This window comes from Notothenia rossii (genome assembly GCF_949606895.1).
Source record: "Notothenia rossii genome assembly, chromosome: 1".
NCBI lineage: Eukaryota > Metazoa > Chordata > Actinopteri > Perciformes > Nototheniidae > Notothenia > Notothenia rossii.
The window spans coordinates 68,899,923-68,925,743 of NC_136912.1; the positions used below are offsets into that span (position 1 = coordinate 68,899,923).

At 41.1% G+C, this 25,821-nt stretch overlaps 1 protein-coding gene across 2 annotated transcripts in view; it reads left to right on the forward strand.

The window, feature by feature from the left end:
• Positions 1–25,821, forward strand: part of gmds (GDP-mannose 4,6-dehydratase) — a 204,337-nt gene that overhangs the window by 118,906 nt on the left and 59,610 nt on the right. The window contains exon 8 of one of the 2 annotated variants that reach the window (XM_079680043.1): positions 17,084–17,778. The exons of the other annotated variant lie outside the window; for it this stretch is intronic. Coding sequence (XP_079536169.1) covers positions 17,084–17,278 — 195 coding nt within the window. The 3' untranslated portion in view covers positions 17,279–17,778. Of the gene's footprint in view, positions 1–17,083; positions 17,779–25,821 lie in introns of those variants that run through there. 2 annotated transcript variants of the gene reach the window in all.

The window sequence follows — 25,821 nt, forward strand, 5'->3', positions numbered from 1 at the left end:
GGCTCTCAAGAATGTTAGAGACATGGTTTAACACTGTAAATGTAACTCTGGGGCCCCTTTTTGAGCTAGAGAATAATATGTATGCTTGTGTTTATACCTCCATGCTGTGTGTGTATGTGTGGGCAGGATATGAGGAAACTTCTGAGCAGCCCACTGGATATTTGTTCGCATTAACTTGGATCATTTAGTTTAAACAGACGTTGAGCTGGGTTGAGGTCCAATTTGCACTGTGTGCTTCTTTCTGCATGTTTCTGCACCTTGTTTACTGACATTTTAGGACATTTAATTATTCTATACCACCGAAATTAATTAAAGGAATATTGTTAATACGCAGTAAGAGTATGTAATCTCTTACAAAGAGCTTGTGGAGACCACCAATGGTTTAAAGGCAGCGCCAGATCCTCTTGAATCCCAAACCCGTCCATTCCCCTGTTTCCTCCGGGCAGGGCATGGTTTCTAGCTAACACAAGCTCACTCTCAAGAAGCCAATAAGGCCTCAATGTCCTTCCAAAGATACACAGATGGTCCTGTGTTAGACTGTTAGTGTGTTCAGATGGGTTCAGATATGAGAACTGCGGCTCCCAGGTTGTTGTATATTTACTCACCGTGGAGAGACTCCAAGACTCGTCCCTTGTTCATATTACCGGGCATTACTCAGAGTTATGAAGAGATTATGGCCGATTGAGCAAAGATTATGGACGAAAACCCGACCTATTGTGTTTCATACAGCTCGCTGTGAACAGACTAAAACGTATTAACATGTTATCTCTGACTCGTTCTTGTCTATTTTCACAACCACTGCTTACAATATCCTTTTTCCGAGCATGAGGGGAATTTTGGGGCTGTTTTTGTAGCTTTGCCTCTATTTTGCCAAAAGCATTGGTGGCAATTTCATGTAGTATACTCGCTGTTAGTTGGAGTGACTAAACCAACTCAGGCTGGTTTGAAGATCTGCACTATAATGCTTATATATGTAAAGGATTTTGTATACTTCACTTTAACCACATGTACATTTAGATTTTAGTCACTGGAGTGACTTTTTCAACCAATATTTTGCCCTGTTATTTAAAAAAAAAATGTAGATGTAAAAAATCAAACCATCGTCATCATCAGCTTCTCCAAATTTGAAAAAAGTAAGAAAGGTCCTAAGTCTTCTGCTCCAACAAACAGTGGAGTTATTTCCATGAAAAGTTAGCTTAAGAAATCTTTCTTTTATTTTTTATTTTTTATGTTTGCGTTTTATAATACCTAAGCAGAAACCTTTGTGGCAGAGTGAAGAATGGGAAAAGGAAGAACCCATTACAGCTGCAGATTGTTTGCATGCTTACCACTGTGGGCAGAGTGTTGGGAGTCCTTAGTTTAGCCCACTTCACCTGTTGTATCCCAGCAATTGGCATGCTTTTCTCCAAAATAAATGTTGTGAATTAGCCCGTGATGCGACCTCGCCGTATTCCCTCCTGACCCCATCCATCTTCATTATGCTTCAATTATTGGCTCGAATCGTAATTGCCATGCCTCTCAGTCAGCATAAGAAATCCAGCATGTTGACCATGTCCTGACTCGGGCCATAATTCACCTCCTCACCCCACCAATGCCAGCCCATCCTGAGTCTTCAAGGGTAGAGTGGAAAGGTTAAAGGGGTCCAGGCGATGAGGGAGGGAAGGAGAGGTCATGGCTCTGATGAGAAGCGCTGCCAGAGTCCACTCCCAGAATGCTGAGCTGGAGTCAGTCCCTGCTGAACACGCTGAGAATCATGGGAAAACATGATAGACAATTAATCACGGCCAATGAGGTGGAACCGGCCTGCGTGAGACTCAACTGACAGCCTTTATTGATGCAAGCAGGAGACTGGACGTTCGTAGTAAAACTTTGTGTGGTTCTCTCTGCATGCAAAGCTGTTTGACCGCTGACATCATGTCGACCCGAGGAGTATGCTGCAATTCTCTCCTTAGTTACAACACACTGAAACACAAAAAATAATATCTAATAGAGTTAGTGCTGATTATTATTGCCGAACATACATCTCGTCTTACTATCTGACCCACTGTTACATCATCCTGATCCCGCTGTCTGTTATCATTCCTCTGCTCAGCTCCTTTTACAGTAGAGAGAGTAGCCACCATATCGTAGCGTTCAAGGGCCGCCTCCACATTTGGCCCGGCCCCCTGAACAATACCAGAGACGCATTATGATTTTTTTTCAGTCTGGCCACGCAAATCCTAGACTAGCCCCTGTCAAATAGAACGGAATAATGGCGAAAAGGTTAGGTAAGAGAAAAATTGATTCAGAATGCAGGGTATTTAACCTGCAGTGGTCAAACGATTATTTTTTTGTTTAATGCAAAGAAAAGGCTGTTTGTCTCATCTGTCAAGAGGCGGTGGCGGTATTCAAAGAATACAATCTGCGCCGACACTATGAATCCCGCCAAAAAGACAAGTATGATAACTTGCAAGGCCAAATGCGAGCAGACAAACTCTCAAAGCTAAAAAGTGGACTGTTAGATCAGCAGAATACATTTGTACGCCAAGCTCAGCTAAACCAGTCATCCGTTCGGGCCAGCTTTCGAGTTGCTCAACTGATAGCAAGCAGCGGTAAACCTTTCACTCATGGAGAGTTTGTCAAGAAATGTTTGAATGCTGTCGCGGAAGAGGTGTGTCCCGAGAAGAAAGGTGTCTTTAATACCGTGAGTCTGTCAGCGAGTACAATCACCAGACGCATTGAAGAAATCAGGGGTAATGTATATGCCCAGCTGCAGCGGAAGACGAAATAATTTGACTTTTTTTCATTAGCACTGGATGAGAGCACGGACGTGCAAGACACAGCGCAGCTGCTAATTTTTATTCGTGGAGTTCGCGCAAACTTTGAGATGTGCGAGAAGCTGGCAGCCCTCCAAAGTCTCAAAGGGACTACAACAGGGGAGGATATTTTCGTCAAAGTATGCCAAACCATGGAAGGGTTGGACCTAGACTGGTCAAAGCTTGCCAGCATCACAACTGACGGGGCTCCTAGTATGGTGGGCGTGTCTCGGGGTCTAATAGGACGCATGAACCGGGAGATGGAAGAACCGGGTCTCACGGCCCCGCTACAAGTCCACTGCCTAATTCACCAGCAAGCGCTGTGGTGCAAAGTGTTGAAGTGGGATTCTGTCATGAAGGTTGTGGTGTCATGCATAAACTTCATCAGAACAAAGGGACTTAAACACAGGCAGTTCCAACAATTCCTGTCTGAACTGGAGTCTGCGCACGGCGATGTGCTTTACTACACAGAGGTCCGATGGTTGAGCCGGGGCAGAGTTTGGAGGCGTTTTTAAGAGCTGCTACCCGAAATTAACGCATTTCTTCATTCAAAAGACAAAATGGTCCCAGAGCTGATCGACCCAGAATGGAAATGGCACCTCGCATTTTTAACGGACGTGACAGAAATGCTGAACAACCTTAAGTTGCAGCAACAAGGCCAGGGGAAACTCATTTGCGACATGTATTCTCACAAAAAAGCATTTGAGGTGAAACTTGCGCTGCTTTTGGAACAAGTGAAAAAGCACAACTTCATCCATCTCCCTGCTACCCAAAACCTTTCTGCAGAGAACCCAGCGTTCCCGTTCCCAGCTGAAAAGTGTGTGGAAGCACTGGAACTGCTGAAGGCGGAGTTTGCTCTGCGATTCCGGATACTACATGTTAATGCAAAAGAAATCCGTCTTTTCCAGAACCCCTTTCTTGCCGACATCGATGAAGCCCAGCCTTCTTATCAGTTTGAGTTGGCCGAGTTACAGAACTGTGATGTTCTGAAAGACGCATTCAAGCCCAACAGTCTCATTGACTTCTATGCCGCCCTCCCAAACGACACGTACCCTAACATAAAAAAACACGCAATGAAGATGTTTTTCACTTTTTGGCAGCACGTATATATATCTGACCTTTTCACACATGAAAACACCTGAAAACTCAGATAAGATCAAGATTGACAGATGAACATCTGCATCAGTGTTTGAGACTGGCTGTGACTAGAATGGAACCTGACATTCAACTTCTCACCAGACAGATGCAGGCCCACGGTTCACACTGATGAACATACATAGGTAAGCTCACTTTTCTGACTTGAATGAGTCATTCTGAGTATAAACAAATGTAATCATAATAGAATCTACTGCGATAAAATCCATCTCCACAATCATACTGGTAGTGAAATGTATTGTGCTGTGTAGGTGCTGTATCACTTAGTTCGGTTTCTCAGCCTGCTTGCTTTGTGGTTTTCACAGGCAAACAGCGGTGTCTACAAGCCTACTGGAACCTACAAAAGGATTATAAGGAAGGAACACAAGAACTTTGAGAGACTGCTCATATGAGTAATTTGAGTAATAGATTTTGCTCTGACAACTAAGCTAAACTTTTACCTGTTAAGATTGTGCACGGCACAACAGAAAGTTGATGTTCAATGGACTTTTTTTTTGTGAAGAACCCAGAGAGGGTTATTTGGTTATTATTTATTTCATAAATAGTGTTATTATATATTTCCAGACTTTATTTTTTCTGTGAAGAACCCAGAGAGGGTTATTTGGTTATTATGTATTTCATAAAGTGTTATTAATTTAATTAATAGTGTTATTATTTATTTGCTGACTTTTTTTTCTGTGAAGATCCCGGAAAGGGTTATTAATATTTGGTTATGTGTGGCTTTCTAGAAAACAATAAATGTTTACCTTTAGGCACCCCTGCGATCGTCACATTTTTTCTGTTACAAACTGACCCCGGCCCCCATCAGAGAAGGGAAAAGTTATGTGGCCCTCACAGGAAAAATTTGGGGACCCCTGGTTTTAAGTAATGAAGGGAACTGGGAGCATTTACTTTGAATGTGTTGAACCGAAAAACAATAGTGTTTCGTCACAACATTATGGAATAGTTTTTACTGCCGAGTAGTGCACCTCATGACAACAAGACAGAACTTGTTATAGAGTGGTGGAATGCACCATAAGACGAGGTATATCTGAAAAACTAGCAACTGATGTATAAAGATAATACTTTTACATGCAACTATGAACAATCCATGAATCTATATGGTATTGCCAGTGTATCTAAAGTTCTTCAAATGTTGTCAAGAAAAACTGACATTATCCAAATGGCTATATAGAATCTTTTTTTTCTAATATAGTTGAACTTCTGTTTTTTAACCTTAAAACATTTTCGCTCAATAACACCTGAAAACAAAAGGCAATACTCTTAGAACTTCAATAACATGACTGGTGTAGTTGCTAGTTTATGCTCATGCCTGATATTAAATCACTCTTTCTTTCTTGGACAAACTAGATTGTACTTTTCGTACAGATGCTACCTTTGTTCCCATCCCCTGTCTTCTGTCTGCTGTCATCCCTGGCACAATAGTCTTTTATCGGTGTACATGCTGGCTAAGTGAAGACAGGTGTACGTGTGCAGAGAAAGGCACCACTGTTTCAGACCTTGTGCACAATAGAAATACTCATCACTGAATGTGTGTGTTTTGCGTCGTGCAGTGATGAGTGGCGTGTACAAGCCTCCAGCAGAATCCAGAGTGCTGAAAGGAGACCAGTGAATTGTGACGGGTTTGCAGCTCATCTCTAACTGAGAGTCATGTATCTGTCCGCCTGTCTTTCTGAATATTAGCACCTCTCCGTTCTCGGCTACACTCCGTTCTGCCTCAGACAGGACTAATGACAAGTCGCCTGCAGCAAAGCATGTCAACACACATTCAACAATTACCTGAGAGCACCTAAACATCTCTGGCTGTCTTTGTTTTCCAGCTCACTGGACATGTGGGAGGCTCTATTGTTTGATTTTATGATGGTTTTATAGCATTTTGAAGTTATGTCGAGCCTCATCAAACTGAAATCCAACAAACTAGATATGACAGACATGTTTCTGCTCTGGTTCTTCACTTTTTTGGCTCATTGTTTACTCATAACACATCGCATCACTATGACACGCAGTGATTGGTACACTACGTCTGTTCACTTAAGTCTGTCAAATTCTTGACGCTGATGCTTCCTTTCAGGTGTTGAACTACACGTATGTCCTTTTTGTCCAGCTGGAAAACTCTGACGTTAAGGGTATACGTACAATTAATGCAACATCCCACCCTATACCTCTATTCTGGTCGTGTTCTCAAGACAATTTGTATCAAATCCTTTCAAACATTCTGGAGAAACTTGCTTTGGTTCACACCTGAGCTGTGATAAACTGCTTATTTGAATGCAGTCGTAAAGACTGTACATCACAGGTGCCTAAATGTTTTGCTCCGAACACTTAAAATGAATCAATAACCTCTCTTCATACTGAAGGTTTCATGTATGTAAGTTGAGTGCATTTTCCGAATGTTTTCATTATTTTGCAAGAAAGGAGCAAAGAGTCCATACATGATTATGACATTGTGTTTTAGAAATGTGCTCAAATGTGTCATCTCACAACCAACAAGACCCTTTGTTTTTTCTGGCCAAACTTTACTTATAAAAAGGCCCTATTGTGCTTTATGGGGTTTTCCCTTTCCTGTATAGAATAGAATCAGAGGGATGAAACCCTCTTTAATGCTCACACATGCAGAGCACACAGCACACACAGTGAAATGTGGCCTCTGCATTTAACCCATTCTAGTACTAGGAGCAGTGTGTTATGTAGGATCTTGTGCATGTAAATGGTCTGCAAAGCCTAGGGTTTCTCGACTGAAACGCCCCGATTAGGCTCCCTTATTTACTTAAGTGACATCACTATGTAACAATCGCAATTCTATTGGCTATCGCTCCAACACATTGTGCATGACAGGCTAAGGGGCGGGACATCTCTAAGTGGTTGACAAAGAGCTTTTTGAACACTAAAGCATGGAAACATGTCACAGCAGAGGAACAAAATACAATTATGTAACATGGAAATTAACAGAATATGTCCTCTTTAATGTATAAAAACATAGTACAGTATAACTACAGGGACATTAATGGCCTGACTCGTCACTCAGCACTCGTGTGGAGAACATTTACAGTGCAGTTGAGTGAGAAGAGATGAACGGCATTAAAATGAGAACCATGACAGGAAAGTGCAGCAATTTCTTTTTGCAAATTGCAGATATGTCCTTACTGTAAGTAAGTTACATTATGTTAGCTCTATTGAAAAAACACGGTACCTTGGCAGCTTTAGCACATCATATTTCCCAACTACCCTTCATAAGATAATCTTAGGTTATTCAAAATAAATAAACGTCAACACTTGAATGCTACTGTATTCAGTACCTCAAGTTTCTTAGATCCAAAGCTTCATGATGCGTAAACTAAATCAAATCAGAGCTCTGGTTAAATGCTTTGTGTAATACAATTCCAAAAACTAAACTTCACAGCTAAACATGGGAAATGTATTCCTGTTGCTTTAATTATGGAACTATACGTGATGTGTTGTGAATGTGGGGAGATTGACTTGAGCTGACGTGAGATTCCCGGCCTGAGTTATTATCCCCCTCCGGCCCTGGTGGCTTTCTGTGTGTATCCCCTCCAAAGGACTAAAGGACTGACTGTTTGTTCCATAGTGAAGATAGCATGAATAACAGGATCTCTGTGGATAGCAGCCTCAAGCAAGACACACGTAGAAAGTGTGTCCGGTGTGTTTGTTGCTCCCCTGTGGCTCCAGAGATCATGAATCATCCCTTTTCGATGGATTTTGGAGTGCTTGAGAATGTGTGTTAGCGTGTGTGTAACACAAACCACCATCTGTCGTCTCCTTGTTACTCTCTCTGTGAAAGGGTTTAAGGCTAGTTGAGGTTATTTGGAATACGACCCCCCATTTCCAGACTGTCTTCTCTCTGTCTCCGGAGTCTTCTGTCCATTTTTCAGTCTGAGGTGAAGCCTTAATGTCATAGACCAACATGGCTGGCGTCTGCCATTTGTTGCTGCATGTGTTGGATTTATATTAACGAAGAAATTCCGGCTCCTGCAGCAGCGTTAGGGTTATTGTGACACTTTGCCCCATCCAGCTTCAAGGTCAAAGGTCACACTCACATTTCTGAAGGGACAGTAGTTTGCTTTGTCCACTCTCTCCTCAAATGTCAGGGTTAAAAGGGGTTGGGTTTAAGAAGTCATAATATTGAATGTGTATGACATTTAAACCATAAATAATGTAAAAAATGATCCTTTTCTAATATATTACGGGAAAACACGAATGTAGGAATAGGTTAAATTGTTTCTATGTTTGAAAAACATTTATGCTAGGACTAGTCGACCCATAATTCAGTATGATGCACATTTGAGCGTTGACTGTTCAATTAGCTTATACTTTATGACAAGAAACAAGCTGTGATAAAAGTGGCTTATTTATTTTGATTCCGATGTAAAGTATGATGACCCTTTTACATTTTTCAGAACAGAAACATCATCTTCAATTCCCCATTAGGGCCAATGTTGTATCATTGCATATTTTGCCACACTAAATTGGCCTATCTAATCGTATTTAAATGTGTAATCCTTTAGCGGTTAGGCTCTAGCCTCTTTGTTATATTAGACCAAGCAAGCAAAGAGAATCTGTCCTGTACTTTTGAAGTCTCTTTGACAAATTACAATATATGTTTTTCTTTATTACCTTAAATGTACTTTTTTTGTTGTTGCTGTTTTCAAAGAGCAAACTGCCTAACTCAAAGCTTTGATATATACAAAAAGACTAAGAGTAGCTCATTACGAATAAAATAAGTCGGATACAGAATATTATTATCTTACATTTTATTTTGTGGCATTTTCAGTGACCGCATTGCTTGAGATTTAACCAAATAGCTTGGCATTCAAAACGTATACACTCGCAGTCCTGGCAACAGGTATCAGCAACATGTTGCAATCATTCTGGTCGTTCATCCTCCAGCTATCAAGCCTCATCCTCCTACTAGCAACAAATCAACTGCCATGATAAATTCCCATGCTCAGTGTCCCATATCAAATGGTTTGGCTAGTTGCATCTACTTTTCACATTTAATTCTGCTTGGCAAATCCTTGTAACAGGGCCAAACGGAAAGAACAGCAGATGGCCAATCACATCCAAGCAGGCCAGGGAGAGAATGCCACCATTTGTAAATTGATTTTTCACAGCTGGTCAGGGACAGGTGTGTGTGTCTGTCGGTGTGTGTGAGTGATGTTACCAGCAGGATCTTTGGCTTGGGGTCAGCGTCGTAAATCAGAAATAGGTAATCTCCATAGCGATGAAGTTGGCTCCAGGGTCGCGAGGCTGGTATCAACCTTGAAGAGTAATGTGTCTCTACACTGGGCACGGACAAACCTGCCTACATTCCCACATACAGGGAAACTAATGCGACATGTCATATAAGATGGGAGGACATTTCTTACACATATGGGAGATAGCGGTTTTATTAAATTGACTCCTTTTTAACAAGTTTGATGATAATAGCGGTGGTCCAGCAGAGATGAGGCATAATGGATTGGTTGTATGTAACTCTTTTGAAGTATCCTCCTCGGCGCATGCCACGAGTCTGAAAGAGGAGGGTTAATTCATGGCGGTGATGGCAGGCGTCCACCGAGGGGTGATTTGTGCTCCGTGTCTGGTCAGATCGCGTTAGGAGGGATTCGCTCAGCTCTTGTAAATCATCTCCAGCTCTACTCCTTAAAATGGAACAACATACCATTCTTTGTCAATTCGTCTCTCTGACCTCCCTGTTTTTTTCTTACTCTTTCTTCTTTTTTATTTTTTTATTTTCTCCATTCCCTTACCTACCTCTGTTTGGGTTGTAGTTGAGTTCCCGTCTCGTCTCTCAGTGCGCCCTCCTCGCCCATATCTTTATCAAAGCCGAGGCCCCACACTCACTGACAGACAGAGAGATCATGATAGCCGTCTAGTGGCACAAAGTGGCCCCGGCTCCAACACCGATGAGGTGATAAATGAGCTAATGAGTCTCTTCACACTGTGAGACATGTGGAGGAGTCTTACTCTTCAAGGCACTTCAGTGTTCTTGTCTGAAGAGTCTTCAGCCCAAAACCTAAGCACTCGATTGTCTTTGCCGTTAAATTGCATGGATGTGAACCTCAGCGGACTGAAGACAACAAAGTACCTTGAATTTTGATTCATGATTCAAGTTTATTTTCATTTACTTGCAAACATGAATTAGTGACATCAAGGACTCGAATGCTTAACCTTTTAAGCCAGACAGACCCCGGTACCGGGGCCCTCCTGCAACATCTTGCAGGAAACAGTGTCTGAGGGCATGTTCATTTAATAAACTATGAATGTTTTATATCCATATAACGGGAAGAAACTCATCTAACTTTTCAAAAAAAAAAACACAATGCTAACGCTGAGCCTCTGAACTAACAACGATTGTTTCACATTGTGAGGTGACAAAGAATCGAAGGGTACCCTCATTATCACTCAATTATACGAACTCTCGGAGATAATAACAAGAACAGACATCAAAACATATGGCGCTAGGTAGCTAAAAACGCTAACATGGCTCACCTGTGTCGTAGTCTGGTCAAAAGTGGTCTTCAATGGCATTACAACGATAAAAACACTGCTGAAGTTAATCCATAGGTTAATCCAATGTGTTTGTGTCCCTCTGAAATTATTTCTGATCATCCATGAGCAATAAACCTGCTTTTCGGTTTCCAGATGTCAGACCTAGAGCTATAGCTCTATAGCTTCACTCTCATGCAAAACTGCGTCCGCGAAGCCCCCACCTTTTTGTTTTACCATATGTGTGAGTGGGGAGATTCCCCTTCGATTCTATTGGCTCTAACGGTCAGAAAGAGATGTCAATCACCAAAATCGACCAATGGGTTCCAGAGAAACGGTAAAACCCCCATTTCAACCCAAATCACCTCAGAGGTGGAGTTTTGTTTGCTATACCTCTCTAAAAAGGTCAAATGTCACTTGTTTTGCATCAATCTTGATACAGGTTACTTATTATATGTTGTACTTTGGTTTCCTAAAGCTTTTAGTCTACCTTACTATCATCCAAGGGTAGTTTTCACTATAAGTAAAAAATAATGTTTGGACGGAAACTATAATTTACAGTTTTTTACTATGTTCAATCTGAATTTTCTTTAAAATAAAAAACATCTATATTGATTGTGACTCTTCTACATCCAACTCACAGGTTTATCATTACTTTGAGAAAAAAGATTATTAATTTAACCCTTTTAGAAGGGAAGATATGGTCATTTGTTCTGGGAATGTCATTTTCGAGCCTGAGACCTGAAAAACAGGCTTAGGGCTAAACTGGTTAAAAGTGTTTTTATAAAGCCAGATCAGAAAAAAAAAAAACCTCTCCCTACTGAAAGTAAAATAAAAGCTGTTGTCATTATTTACCTATAGTCTACATTTTCTTTCAATCTGATGATCCCCATTACAGACATGTATTGCCAGGCTTTAAACTCATCAGACCACAAAACACACCTTAGAGGTTTATAAGCTTATTAGACAGGATTTTAAAATCCTGGAAAGCAGTTATTTAATCCCAAATCCCGATCCTGAGGCATTTGAAATAATTACTCCTGTCACTTTAGCTTAGTTCAAAACTAAGGCCCTGTCCACACGGAGACGATATCAGTTGTATCCGCTAACGTTCTCTATCGTATAGCTGGGCAACTTGGATGGTGGTGGGGGCCATATCATTTATGTACTGGCCACCAGGGGGCCGCAGATTCACTTGGAATACACACACACACACACACACACACACACACACACACACACACACAAATTCCATCTATTGTATGTAATTATTAACAAATATATTAAGTCTGACTTCTTCATTGACATTGTACAATCTTTCAGGGAACATCCTCTAATAAGCTCACTAAACAAATATCAGTTCACAGAAATGTTATTTCATTTTTACAAGTGGCATGTTTGTATTAAACAGGGTATTTAACAGAGGAATACAACTATTTTAAACTATTGGAAAGCACGGAAAATGTGTGTGCATTTAGATTAACCATTAAGATGACATAAACATGAAGTCATGAACACTAACCCAGACATTAGTTGTCTAACTTGAACCTAAGACACTTGTAGCCTGTCTCTGCTGACGCACAATAAGGGGAGTGTCAACACAGACACCTGTCAACCCGTACTCTGCTGTTCCTCAGCGCCGCTCCCCCTCCCTCCCGCTGAAATTATGAATGAAAAGCGTAGTAATCATTGATAACACGGCAGGGTCCGTGAGACTTTGTTTTAATCTGATTTCAAATAAACAAAGTCTTGGTTTTTGGAATATTATACTTGTTTCACCAAATTGAGATGATAAATACAACTTTTAAGCTTGTTAAGGCATAATTACAAGCGGTAACAGTGCCCTGTGGGCCATCTAAGCTAATTTACAGATGGCCCTGAGACCAATAGAGATTGCCCTGAAAAATGCGCGCGGACGAAATGGCACGAAGGGTTTGGGGGGAAATGTAGATGTTTGCAGGTCTTAGATGCTTTCTGGTACATTCTCTAGACTGAATTATAAGATGAACCACAACAATATTATATTGTACAATTTCAATTTTATTCTTAATTTCACTTGTTTGTTGGTTCTTGTTTGTGTTTGCTCTCTTGCATGCCCTGCATAGCTATAAGAAATACTTAAGTTGTTGGTCAAGACACTTTCCATCTGATGAAGGCAAATGCCTTCCCAGTTCCCAGATGTAAAAAAGTAGAAAACATTACATTCAGTTGTAACTGCCAAAACAAACATTATTTACACTATTATGGCCCCTGTTCAAAATGTTTGTGACGTCAGAGTTCCCGTTAGCCGGCAAATCTAAATCTCTTCAGTCAAAATAATTTCGCTTTAGCGCAATACCGCTTCAGTTGCGCCACTTATGTGACAGACAAGAAGAGTATGTGAAAGACAAGAATAATCAATTCTAATGTCTAACACTTAATGTGGAGAAAGAGATGTCCTGTATGGGTTGATTGTGTGTTGATCTGTTGGTAATGCCTCGGGGTTCCGGTGGGCATGTAAACAAATGCATAATGCTGCGCTATACTTTGTGACCTCACCCAGTTGCATACTTATTGTTTAGGTGTTTTTTAATAAGCAGGTAGTCCTATCATTAGCTAGAACTAGCTGGATCTGATCGATATGGACATAAACGCGAGTGAAGTCTAAACTGACGGGAGAGAGAGATCAGCTGCTGCTGACGAGTCGGCACGCAGCTCCGCATGATCACATGCAGCAGTGAGCGGACAAAACACACACTTCAGGTTAGAATATCACACGTAGCTATTTTAATTACCTCTCAAACCACCTAAACTAGTTATACATATGTTTAGTTTTATTGTCGGGTCACTCATTACTGGATCCGCGAGCTGCATGATATTGGCATAATAGATTGCCCGATCGGGCAACCAGCAGGTGAGGCTTCATTGCCCGAGCTAAATACTAGATGGCCCCGGGCCATCGGGCAGTCCTTAATGTCGAGCCCTGGGTAACTTAACGTCACAGCCGGTGTGTCTTGTGAGTGTTTCCCCGGGAAACAAACACAATGCACAGATTATTTTGCGGTATTTGGCTGCCGAACGAAATCATGTATGCAGCTCGTGATGTAACTAGGAGTCTAGTGGACAGTATCAGTACTACAAGTCAAAAGATAAAAAGATAATTTTTTATTTTTTATTAATTACATTGTTTATAAATTAAGTGCCACAAAAAGAGGAGGTGGGGGCCGCATGCGGGGCCCAAATTCGATACACTTTGATAACGGCTCCCAAGTGGGTAGGTCTGGGGACGAAACGCTTGCGGCTCCGTGTGTACGCCTTATACAATCATTTCCTGAAACGATGACGTCATAGCCCCGCCTCTCCCCACCTCTCCTGCTCACCCCCGCGTCACCCACGTCATTGCTGATGCGTTTCGCCAACAACAACAATTGCGGATCACAGGGTTGCTTTCGTGCTCCAGACGCTACTGTACATGATACAGATGTTAATGCAAAAAATCTACAGCTCCCCTACCAAAACCATCAGCAACAAGTGGACATTTATGTGTTTGTTTATGCCTTATGCCCATGCTCGGGGGGTTTATTTGCTGCTTTTGGTGTATTTTGTGGCGGAAGTACAGCGCCACTTACGTACGGCATATGTACTACAGCACATACAGTACTACAGCGTCTCCAGCGTTTTCGTGTGGACGAACACGTTTCTTGAGCCGATTCCGTGTGGATGGAAGACTTCTTTGAAAACGACTTTGGTTCGTTTTCGTTTTTGTCTCGTCTCCGTGTGGACGAGGCCTACATTTCTAAAATCTTCACTCACAGTGCTGTCCAGGAGGAAATCACACTGTGCTGCAGTGAAAGTGGGACTAGAGAGCTAATGTTGGTCTAATGGCACTGCAAAGGAATCAATCACTGTTCCATTTGCTCAATGTTGTCTTTACTAACAATCTATGCCAGCATCCAAAACCTGTAGCATAAGCAAACTAAGATGGCACAGTTCTTTGTCATGATATTTCTGTCGACTTGTTGTTTCAGGAAGTGCTCATGAGTTCACTAGCAATGGAACCAACTCAATACTTTATCTGAGAAAAAGACCTGGATTTTGTTTTTATATACTGTAAAGTACTTAGCTAAGTCCTATGAGCTGTACTTAGCTATGTGTCTCTCTGTCCGTTGTGCTCCCCCACCATTATTATTTTTTTAGCTTTTTTCCTTCCTGTCCCTTTATCCTTTAAACTATATTTATGTGCATCCCCCTTCTCCACTGTGTGATGGATTTAGTGTTGCCATGCTCAATTTGACCGAGCGGTCCGTCCCCACAGTTCGGAGGCCTTCTTTACGGCCCTGCTTCAGCGGTGTGGTGTGCTGGTGAACAGGCTCCTCCTGAAACACGGGTCTGAGAGAAGAAAGGGCCTGCTGTGTGAGCAGGAAGCCTGGAGGAGGTGGAGCAGAGGGGATGGGATGGGAGTAGAGAGCGACCTGGGTGTTCCATGAGAGTGGACCTCTCGGCTGTTTTGCTTTCTAATTCCCCTCAGCGCAGAACAGCAGGGGGGAACAGAGGAGAGAAGGAGCATAAGGGGGCGGAGGATGATCAGGGTGAAGGAATCATGTTTTCACACCAGAGGGAGGCAGGCGGGGGGGCTCGGGGAGCGTCATCCCGTATATCTTTGTACGTCAATGGTTTTAAGTCTAAAGGCCCAGAGGTAATGATGTCGAAATCGAAGGAGGACAAAGAATAATGCAGTGAACAAATCTGAAGCGCTAAAGGAAGTTTATTACAACATGGGTCTTATTGGTGGATTAAAACTAAGACTACATTTACTCAAGCACTCTACTTAAGTATTATTAACCCATACTTGCAGTTTACTAGTATTTATATTTTATCAAATCAAGTTTTATTTATATAGCACATTGATAAACGATTTTTGGTCGAGCCAAGTGCTTTACATATAATAAAAATACCCTACAGTAGAGACACTTTACAGCTAATACAACAGCACAGATTGTTCAGAATATCAGTATGAGAAAAACGACACCCTCTGTCCTTAGACCCTCAAATCGTACAAGGAAAAATATCTGGAGAAAACCCACAGTTTAAAGGGAAAATGGGAGAAACCTCAGGGAGAGCAACAGAGGAGGGATCCCTCTCCCAGGATGGACAGACATGCAAAAGATGCCGTGTGTAAATCGAAGAGATAATACATTTTACAGCGTAGGTAGACCAAATGTTAGGAAATGCGTGTGTCTGTAATAAGAAGATGAATCTACGAAGATGTCAACTACAATCCTGTGGGAGCCTTCAGTACTACTACTTTATACTTCTACTCCCTACATTTTAGAAGAAAAATATTTTATTTTTTACTCGATTCATTTATTACCCAAACTAACTAGTGACTTTTTACATAAAGTAAGTAACACATAATATGCTTGTATAAAATAATGTAGTACTATACTACTAATCTATTCAGTGAATCAGAAAGTAACAAAAAAAAAAGCATTGAAAATATTGAGAATCTACAACAGGTGATAAAAACTTAATAATATCATATCCTATATAAATATAAAGATCCCTTCTGCATACTGATTAATTTGATACGTTTAGCACTTTTTGATCGTAACACTTCTGTACTTCTACTCAAGTACTATTTCTTATTTAGGAATTTTACTTTAAATTGAGTATTTTTAAACCATGGCCTTTTATACTGAAGTAAAACAATTTTACCCAGCTTTAGTTAGTTGAAATTAGAATAAAGCCGCCAGGTTACCCAAACTTACTTGAAAGAGAAAAAAACGACACATTTTAAATTTAGAACCTAAACTTTGCATTGTAAACCTCTACTTCTACTTCTTCTAGGACAACATATCTTCCATTTGATAAGCGTGTTTAGTATTAACACCAATAATCACTCGTCAAACCAATAAGTAAACAAAGGAGACCATAATCAGAGATCCTGCCGATCAGAAACTTCTTTCTGCTATGGGACACACACACATCCATCCATGAAAAACAGTTTGCCTTGTAAAAGTATGCTGTAATTCATGAAGAAAAGACAAATAAACTGCGAGAATTGGCTTTTTCAATTGGATAGTGAATGGAGGGACTTTGGGGAACCCTACAGACAGAGCTGGAAGTGATTAAACTTCCTAAAAGAGAAAAATGAATTCAGCTGGATCTGCTTCGAATCCTGATCAATTGGATACTAAAATAATACCCTCACTCATGGCTCACATTATTTTTGTTTGTGCTGTTTGGATAGTTTTAAAATCATTTTTTTGTTAATATAAAACATAGTTTTAGCATTTGACATTTTAGTTGTTATCTCCAAGGACTACAGGAGAAAGTTGTGACACCCACATCACTTTTACTTTGATATAATCAATCGTCATGTGTGTCTCTTGATATAATATATTGACACACACACAGACACACACACACACACACACACACACACACACACACACACACACACACACACACACACACACACACACACACACACACACACACACACACACACACACACACACATACACACACACACTGCTCATGTCTGGATCCAATATACTGTCATTTAGCTGTGGGTCTGGAACAGATTCACATAAAGGGCTCGGGTCTTCTTCTTCTCTCATGGCCTCCTCTTTTCCTACTGGTTGTAGCCCTGCTCCCCCAACCCACTCCACCCTGGCCTTTACCCCCTTGACTCTACCTCCCTGATGGCCACCACACTTCTAAGCTGTAACCTCCACCACCTCCGAACACCCCATCATCTGGTTCTGCTTGCCCATCCCGCGCCCTCCCCAAGGCCACAGGAAATAGCTGGAGAGTTTGTGGGCCCGTTTCCCTGGGGGTGAAATTAACAGGTGCACCAGTGTTTTTTTCAACTTTCCATTACCACTGGATAATGGTAATAATAAACATTGCGAGGCCAGGTGGAGTTCTGGCTGTGGCTCTCAGATTCAGCTGGTTCCTTCTTTTTCAGCTCAATTCATCCATTGCTGCTCTTTGTCCTAACTTACTTATTGTCAAATCCTAAGGATCCTAGTTAATGAATTCTTATTTTTTAAATACTTTCCGTGTAACATGCCGTAAACTGAGAAACAAACTGTTATCCCACATTCACTTGAAAATTAAAAGGAGCCCATAGAAGACAAATACCTTCAAGATATGTAAGAAACAGTATTTTATTTCCATAAAGAGGACATATAATGCTAATTTTTAGGTTTCGTATTTGTATTTTGTGCCTGTACTGTGACATGTGTGCATGCTTAAAGGTCATCTATCATGCAAAATTCACTTTTTCCTGTCTGTTATAAATAAACATGTGTCCCCTCTGTGTAAAGAGATTCTGAAAGTTTCAGGAAAAAAGATTTTCTCACTTTTTGTGATCCATTTCTATAAAAACCTGTCTGAAAATGAGCTGATCAGATTTTGGCCACTTTATGATGTCATAACGATGTTTTGGCTTGTGTAACCATTAGCCAATCACCAACCAAGATAACCCCCCCACCTTATCACCTGAATCTCCTACTAGAGCACCATTGTGTGTTTTTTAACCGAATATCTCTCAGAGGGGCGTGGGGAGGGGCTCCTTATTTTCCTCTAAAGTAACAGACCCAGAATCAGCACTTTTGAAACAGGGCTGAAACAGAGGGGATTATGGGATGCTGCGATGATCTGTTTGGTATTTCCAGCCAAACACTTCGGAGATATGTTTTGTATATATCTGAGACCTATAATATATTGATAAAAACAGTATAATAGGGGACCTTTTCAATGCTGCCAGTGCTGCAGCACCTCTTTTCACCCTCTGTCTGAAACCAGAGCCCAGTCTGCTCTGATTGATTAGCTTTCCGGCTCTGTTGTGAGTGGTCAACCGCTTAGAGATGCCCCGCCCCTTAGCCCATCATGTACAATGTGTTGGAGCGCTAGCTATAGAAACACGATTGTTATGTAGTGATGTCACCATTTTACAGATTTAAACAAAGGACTACAATGAATCCATATTAGGCTTGGGGGGGGAGTATGTTGGAGATAAACTCGTAAAAAAGACGTAAACCTATGGATTTTAGCCTTTGCAGACCATTTACATGCACAAAAATCTATGAATTCCCAAAAAGCACAATATGGCGTCTTAACTTTGCACATGCTGCTGCAAGAATACAATAAAATGCAAATGAGCATTGCCACATTTTATTTTCCAGTGTACAATAAAGAAACTGGAAAGAAAAGCTTAACAGTATCGCTCCTTCAGGCTGTTAACTGATCTTTTCCATGAAGCAGATGTTGCCTGAGGGGCCGCTGGGTGGCAAACCACAGAGATGTAAATTGATATATCTGTTTTCATCCAAGAGCTGTTGGTGATCTCAGTAGTTCTAGCTCGCCGAAGCCCCGCTCTCCATTAATTGACAGCCATTTTCCTCCAAGGCCATTATAGCAGGTAGATCGGCCATTTTGTTCTCATGTTACCTGGGATCCCCCTTAAGTGACTCATCAGATTGGGTAATAGCGGGAGTGAGGCAGTTTAATGTTGCACAGGGTCGTCTTGGAGGGTCGGAGGTGGTAGGTCAAATGTTGCCATAATCCCAGGCTCCAGGTTCAGCCCATAAATAAGAGCTGGGCAGCTGGGAGGGAGGAGGGGGTAATTGATTTGAAGGGATGGGGCATATTTCACCTGAAGAGGAAGCAGAGTTGACAAGGTTTTATAACCATTGTTGGATTAGCACCTCTGGTGTGGGAGACACGGTAATATGGGGAAATCAGTGATTTTAGCAGGGATACAATTATCCCCACAAGAGACGCTACTGGGGATTCTGTCTTTCTGTCTTAAACATGTCATTTATCGCTTTCCCATAGAAACAGAAACTGCAATACCAGGTGCTGATTGTTTGCAGAAGGCAGGAGTAGAGTTTATTGATAGCGCTCCATTTCATTTTATGACGCCTAATATGTTTTTTGCAACCAGTAACATGAGACTCAGCCTTGCTGGGAAAACGTACAAATGGGATAAAAAAAAAAAGAAAGAAACATAAGCTCTGCTGTGTGGAAAAGGCTGCAGGAAAAAAAGGAAGGAAGGCTAGCTGTAAAGACATTGAAACTTTGTGTGTGTGGGAGAAAAAGACGTCTGAATTGAACTTTGTCTACATTTGATACGGCTTCATTTTGCAACAGTCTTGTGATTGGATAGTTTGTGTCATTTGCTTTCATTGCTTTACACTACCTTCATCACAGAACATAAATCAAGCCAAACTCTCGCCTTCAGACAACAAATGACGCGCTGATAAGGTCACATTCTTGCGCTTGTTTTCTTTGATAAACATGTTTTGATTGGCAGAACAATCTCACAGACAGACCGAGACCTGCAGGATATCAGGAGCAAGCGAGCAACTGACTGTTTCCTGTATAGACAGGAAGTGAGGGCTTTTATGAGGGCAGTGCATTGATTTCCTAGCATGCCAGGTCTGGGAGTAAGGAGAAAAAAAGAGCCGCTTCCTGTCGAGAAGAATGCCATGCCAGCTATCTGACTTGCAACAATCTCACAACTGTTATTGGGAGAGGTTGTGAAAGTAACCTTGGACGGTTGCCCTGTGCGCTGCTTTCTCATCAACCTGCACCCTGAGGTAGAAAAGAGAGGGCATGTTACGAGTTAAGAGTAGAAGAAAGTGAATCACTGCATAGTAGTTGCTCAAGAAGAAATTCAAATGGGAAAAATAACTTACTGCAGATTATTTCACCAAACACAGCACAGTGTCTTCCTCAGGGTGCTTTATAGAGTTGCTAAGAGAGTCTGCTCTATAATATTAGCTCTATGAAGAATGATACACATTTCAAAATAAAACACACAACAAAGTAGTTTTGTAGGTTTTTCTCTCCGCTGGAGAAGTTACCTATCTAAAATTGCTGTTTCTGAACCTCCAGTCAGAAAATGACGTCGCCTGACCTTGCAGTCTTTTTCTTAAAGTGGACCTATCATGTTATATTTGAAAAATATAGTGTAGGACCATACATATATAAGGCATATTTATACTTTTTATTTTTCAAAATACCAAACAGATCATGCATTTTAGCCATTCCTCATTTCGCTCAATTTAACACTGTCTTTGCATGGGCTGATTCTGTGAGAACAGCACCATCTACAGTATCTATGTACTACAGCGTCTCCAGCGCTTTCAAACGGCAATGTCCGTGGCTGTCTCCTCCTGATTGGTGGAGTTGGCCCAATAGCCGTAGCGCCACTTCTGTGACTTCACAGAAATGTTCAAATCTGGATCAGTCTGTATCAGATCAGTTGCAGCCCCTTTTTAAGAGATTTGGGTATGGAGGAAAATAGAGAGGGTTGTGTTTTCTGACACTTGGTGAATTCCCTGGAACACCGGGGACACATATTCATGTATATAAGACGTACAAAAGTGCATTTTGCATGATAGTTCACCTTTAAGTCACACCATTTTGAAATGTTTCTCAAGTCTGCAGGGAAGCTTGGCTGTGATAAAATGGCTAAAATGCCATTTGAAGCTTTATATCTCAGTCTTTGCAATCCATAGTTCCAACACAAAGTTTATCCCATAGTCTTTTTTGGAAAGTTTTGTATGTACTGCCATAACTTCCTCCGAGGAGACTTTAAGTTTGCAACTTATCCCAATATGTTTAAATACTGTATATTGATAAAGACTTGCGATTATATTAACAGTAATATATAGGCTGTCATTATATAAGGCTGTTATTCAAAACATTGGATGCATAAAGAACAAACTTCTCCAGAAAGCCACCTAATTTGTTATTTAGATATACAGAGGGAAGGATGAAGTGAAGTAGCATTAGGGCGTCCTGTACTAAGTCCGTTCCCTTGATACCTCCTCCATCCTTCCTTTCTTCCGACCCCCCCTCCCTGCTCTCTTTACCTCATACTCCTCTCTCAACTCCCTCTCACTTGTTTCATCTTCTATTTCTCAACACCTCATGCCCTCCCTCTCTCTCCCCTCTATCCCACTCTCGCTCACCTTCTTATCTGCGTACATCTTTCCCTCCCTCCATCTCTCAGTCTCTCCTCCCATGGTTCAGGGCTCGAACCCTTGTCCTCCTCCTCCCCCTCCGCGACTTCTCCTCCCTGTTAGCCGGTGGTCTCTCGCAAGGTCCCCGAAGGATTGATGGTATTCTCTTCCTGATCGTCCACCAGGCCAGAATAGATGGCTGACGCAATTCTCTAAATTACCTCAGGGAGGGACGAAGGCCAAAAGCCACCCCCACATGCACACATATATGTATTCATACGTGCAAACCAACAAAGAGAAAAAACTATCTGTTGGGCTTTGTTCCAGTAAGGACAAAAAAGTACTCGGGGAAGTCACTCTGTACATGGTGATTGGCTGTTTACATTCTCCAAGCTCTTCACAGTCCCCCCCCCTCCCTTCCACATCGCTCAGGTCGGGGTAAGGAGTCAGAGGTGAGAGGTGAGGTTGTGGGCTGCCTCTCCAGGAGGAGAGGAGCTGGTGCTGGAGGTCTCCCCGCCCAGCCCCTCAGTATGTCTGAGATGAGTCTCCTCCTCCTCCCCTACTGCACATCTGGCTGCCCCCAGAAAGCTCATTTGGAGGGAAAACAAGAATGTTTTTATTTCCCAGGGGAGAAGAACTCCGGAGTGAAACCACAGAGTTAAAACACAGAGAGGCATCCTGGGCCCTCACACTGCCTGCTGCTAGGCTGTGATGGCGAGGACTTTCTCTGTGCTTTCACTCTCACTTTGCAATTCTACTTGACAGATTTTTCTTTCTTTGTATATCCACTTTTCTACTTTCCCAATTTTCATAAGCCAACAGACTACCAGGATTAAACCGTTACTTTAACAGACATGTCTTGTCCGAAACGCAATGCCAGCTAGAGTATTTGTTTTCTACAATATACAAAAAAGTTTATATTGATCATACCGATGAGATGTATGTGTTCATTCTGTAATTATCATTACAGAATGAACACAAGCATTCACTCTCAACATTTTCAGTTATTTTTTAAACAAAATCCAAATTTAAAGGCTTGGTAAAAATCTGTTTGGTACTAAACATGTCCATTACTCAAAGTTTTTTGAATTAACTTAAAAATGTGACAACCTTATTTAAGACTTATTTATTATAAACATATGACAACATTTGATACTTGATAACTCTGGCTTCTTTTGTTAAAACTAAAAACAAATTTGGATATTCTTTAATGTAGTTATAAAACAATTGGTAACAATTTAAATACTTCGGCAGTAAATTGGTACGAGATAAAAACATTTGTTGGAGTTATATGCAGCCCTTGTTTTTCTGGTTATTTAAAGGCAGCTTAGTGCATTTGATCAGATGTATTAAACGATTATGACCTTGGTTAAATATTGAGAAACTCCATGTTGACTTGACGTGTTGCAATGACGTTTTCAGTATTTTTTCAGCCAACACCACAAACTTTTCAACACTAAAAACCTGAAACTTTCTAAAAAACTAAAATACCGTTTTTGTCTGGAGAAATAAAGCTATAACACATAGAAAAAAGCCATATTTCAAAAGAACACCTCTGTACATGTTTTGTACGGCTAAAAAAGTAATTCCTGCAATATATGTATTTTTAACATTAATATCTACCGATAATGTATTTTATGTCAACAATCAAGTCACACCTAAGACAGAAAATGTGTCTTTTTGTTTTTTTGAAATGTCATAAAGCGATTTGCTTTATTTCAGCTGCTGCCAATTGCAATAAAAAGCCAATTTTTTAAATATACAAGAAGCTAGCAAACCAGCTCCCTCCCTCTGAAACACACTCGTCTGTGAAACCCCTCTGACTGTATTAACACATGTGCATACAACACACTCAGGGATACACAGCTGTGCTCTATTACAGCAATGTACAGTAGCCATCTCTCCGCCCCTCGCCTCCAGCCCTCTCTGTGACTGTTATTGGAAATGTAGCGCTGCTACGGGAGCAAGATCATGGCGGATTTATATGACACAGGTGTACGATCTAGGAAAAAACACACACACACACACACACACACACACACACACACACACACACACACACACACACACACACACACACACACACACACACACACACACACACACACACACACACACACACACACACACACACACATCAGGAGGCACGCGAGTGCACCAGCCCGCAAAGACTAGATCTAATGTCAGCCACTTAATGTCTACACCACTCACAAGTCACAACACACTTCAGACTTACACACACACGCACACACATATGTGTCTGGACTGCTTAGAGCTGTATCCAAACCAGGCTGAAAGTATCACCCAGCTCCTCTCGTTTCTGCCGCCTGGTTAACCTCATCTGATTCTGATTTTTGACTTTGCGTATTGAATATGACAAAAATGTCTTTAATTTTAACTTAATATATTTTCCTCTTTGCCCTCGATGTCTACTTTGCTCCTTTTGTTCTGGGAATATGCCAGGCATTTCCTCCGTGCGCTATCCCAGTTTTCCAATAAGACGGAGGCCGGAGGTATGCACTGGGCGGGCTGGTTCTTTTGCTCTCTGGCATTCCCCGATGGCCTAGTGGAGGCAGGAATACCGGGGATACGGTTTCCCTCTGGAAAACAGACAAAGACATTCCAAGGAGGAATAGCTGTAGTGCCTACACAGCAGTACCGTCTGCTTAAGTTTCTAGCCACGTAGACTCTACCTGTGGATCTCACTGGGTTTCAAAAAGTATACCCCTGATTTCTTAACCAAAACATTTTTTATTTCAAGTAATGTACTGCAGCATTTCCCAACTTCCTAGAACCCCAACAATCCTATGAATTATTTTTAAATCTTTCTCCCAGGGTATCACTATTTAGACATAATTTGGAGCAAAGAAATGTGAAACCCTTGACCTAAAGAGATTGCCGCTGTACACCCACATGTAGTAATGTAGTGTTAGACATATGTATCTCGTCAGCCCATCCTTTCTGATGTTCATCCCACTATATTGAAAGGCAGAAGGCAGGGAGGCTCCCTGAGAGCCACATGGTTCTGATTTAGCCTGTTAGTGCCGAGCGCTTCTTCTAATGAACGAGCAGGTTGTTTTACCTTTTTGTGTCACAGGGGCGAGGTTATGTAGCTTGAGGTTTTTTTAGGTTCTACATCTGGATGCGAGGACAGTAATTGTGGGCAGGAATGTGTGTTTTTACACTTCAAATACAGCAGCAGCAGAGCATTGTAGATTGTAGGGACTTGAGTTGTACTGCAGACTTGTAAGCCAGTGTTAACGTGACATATATTTCAATCCTATACTTTAGAATGAGACAGTCTTCTGTGCAGCAGCAGTACAGTAATTAGCCCCTTTTAAAAATGTTACCTTTTCTTTCAATTCAGGCCCAATATTAGACGTGAATTTACCTGGCACAAAAATGTAAATACTAAATAGCTCCAAAAATTGCGCTTGTCACGTGCATTTTCTTATTTGTCTCATAAACATACAGATCGCACAGGAAAAATAAGAAAGACTGCATGCCAACAATGAAAATAAATGGAGTATCATCAGGTGCATCTGTTAACAAAAAACACCTAGCTATCCTTGGTGAACGCAGCTTGCAAACCCAGTCCAGCAGTCAAATTCGCACAACTGATATGTGGTGAAACTGTGTTGTAACTTTTTTGTAATTTGTAAATTATAATTATATATCCTATCTGACCATATTATACAGCACACATACTGTACGTCTCTTAGATTGTTTGGACTTCAATTTTGAAAAGATTGATGGTAGTAAATCATAAAGAAAACCTTGGGAGGGTTACAGTCCAAAATGGGACTCCAATATTTTTAATTGGATAGCAAAAGTAGTGGATTCCGTATTAGAATTAGGATAAAATTAGGTTACAACAAGATTGATGCGCATTTGCTTTGAGACTGCACAGAGGCGTTCATCATGATCATCTATTTCTGATTCGGTATTTGGAATCTATTTTTGTAAGTGAATACGTCTCCTTGTACTGTAGTGAGCCATGTTTGAACAATAGCAGTGAACTTGTTTGTCTTGTTCTGGTTTAGAACTACAAATTGACCGAAATGCAATACCTAGTGGCAATCAACCTTTTGCTTTCCTTAATTACTCAGCTATGATGTAATTAAGCGGTTTTGTGTCATCAGTTTAAATCCTACGCTTACAAGAAGAATAAAGTATCACTACTCACTACAGCACATAGCGAGGTTTGGCTTTTTTGAGGCCAATGCAGTAGCACTGACATTGGTTTGGCTTTTTGAAAGCTAATGATATTGTAGGAGTCTTAGTATTTGTTATGAGTAGTTCTCTTCATTGTTGATTGCACTTATTGGAAGTTGCTTTAGATAAGTGTCAGCTGAATTAAATGTAATGTAGTGTAAGAAATATACAATCCCACTTTGTGAAGATAA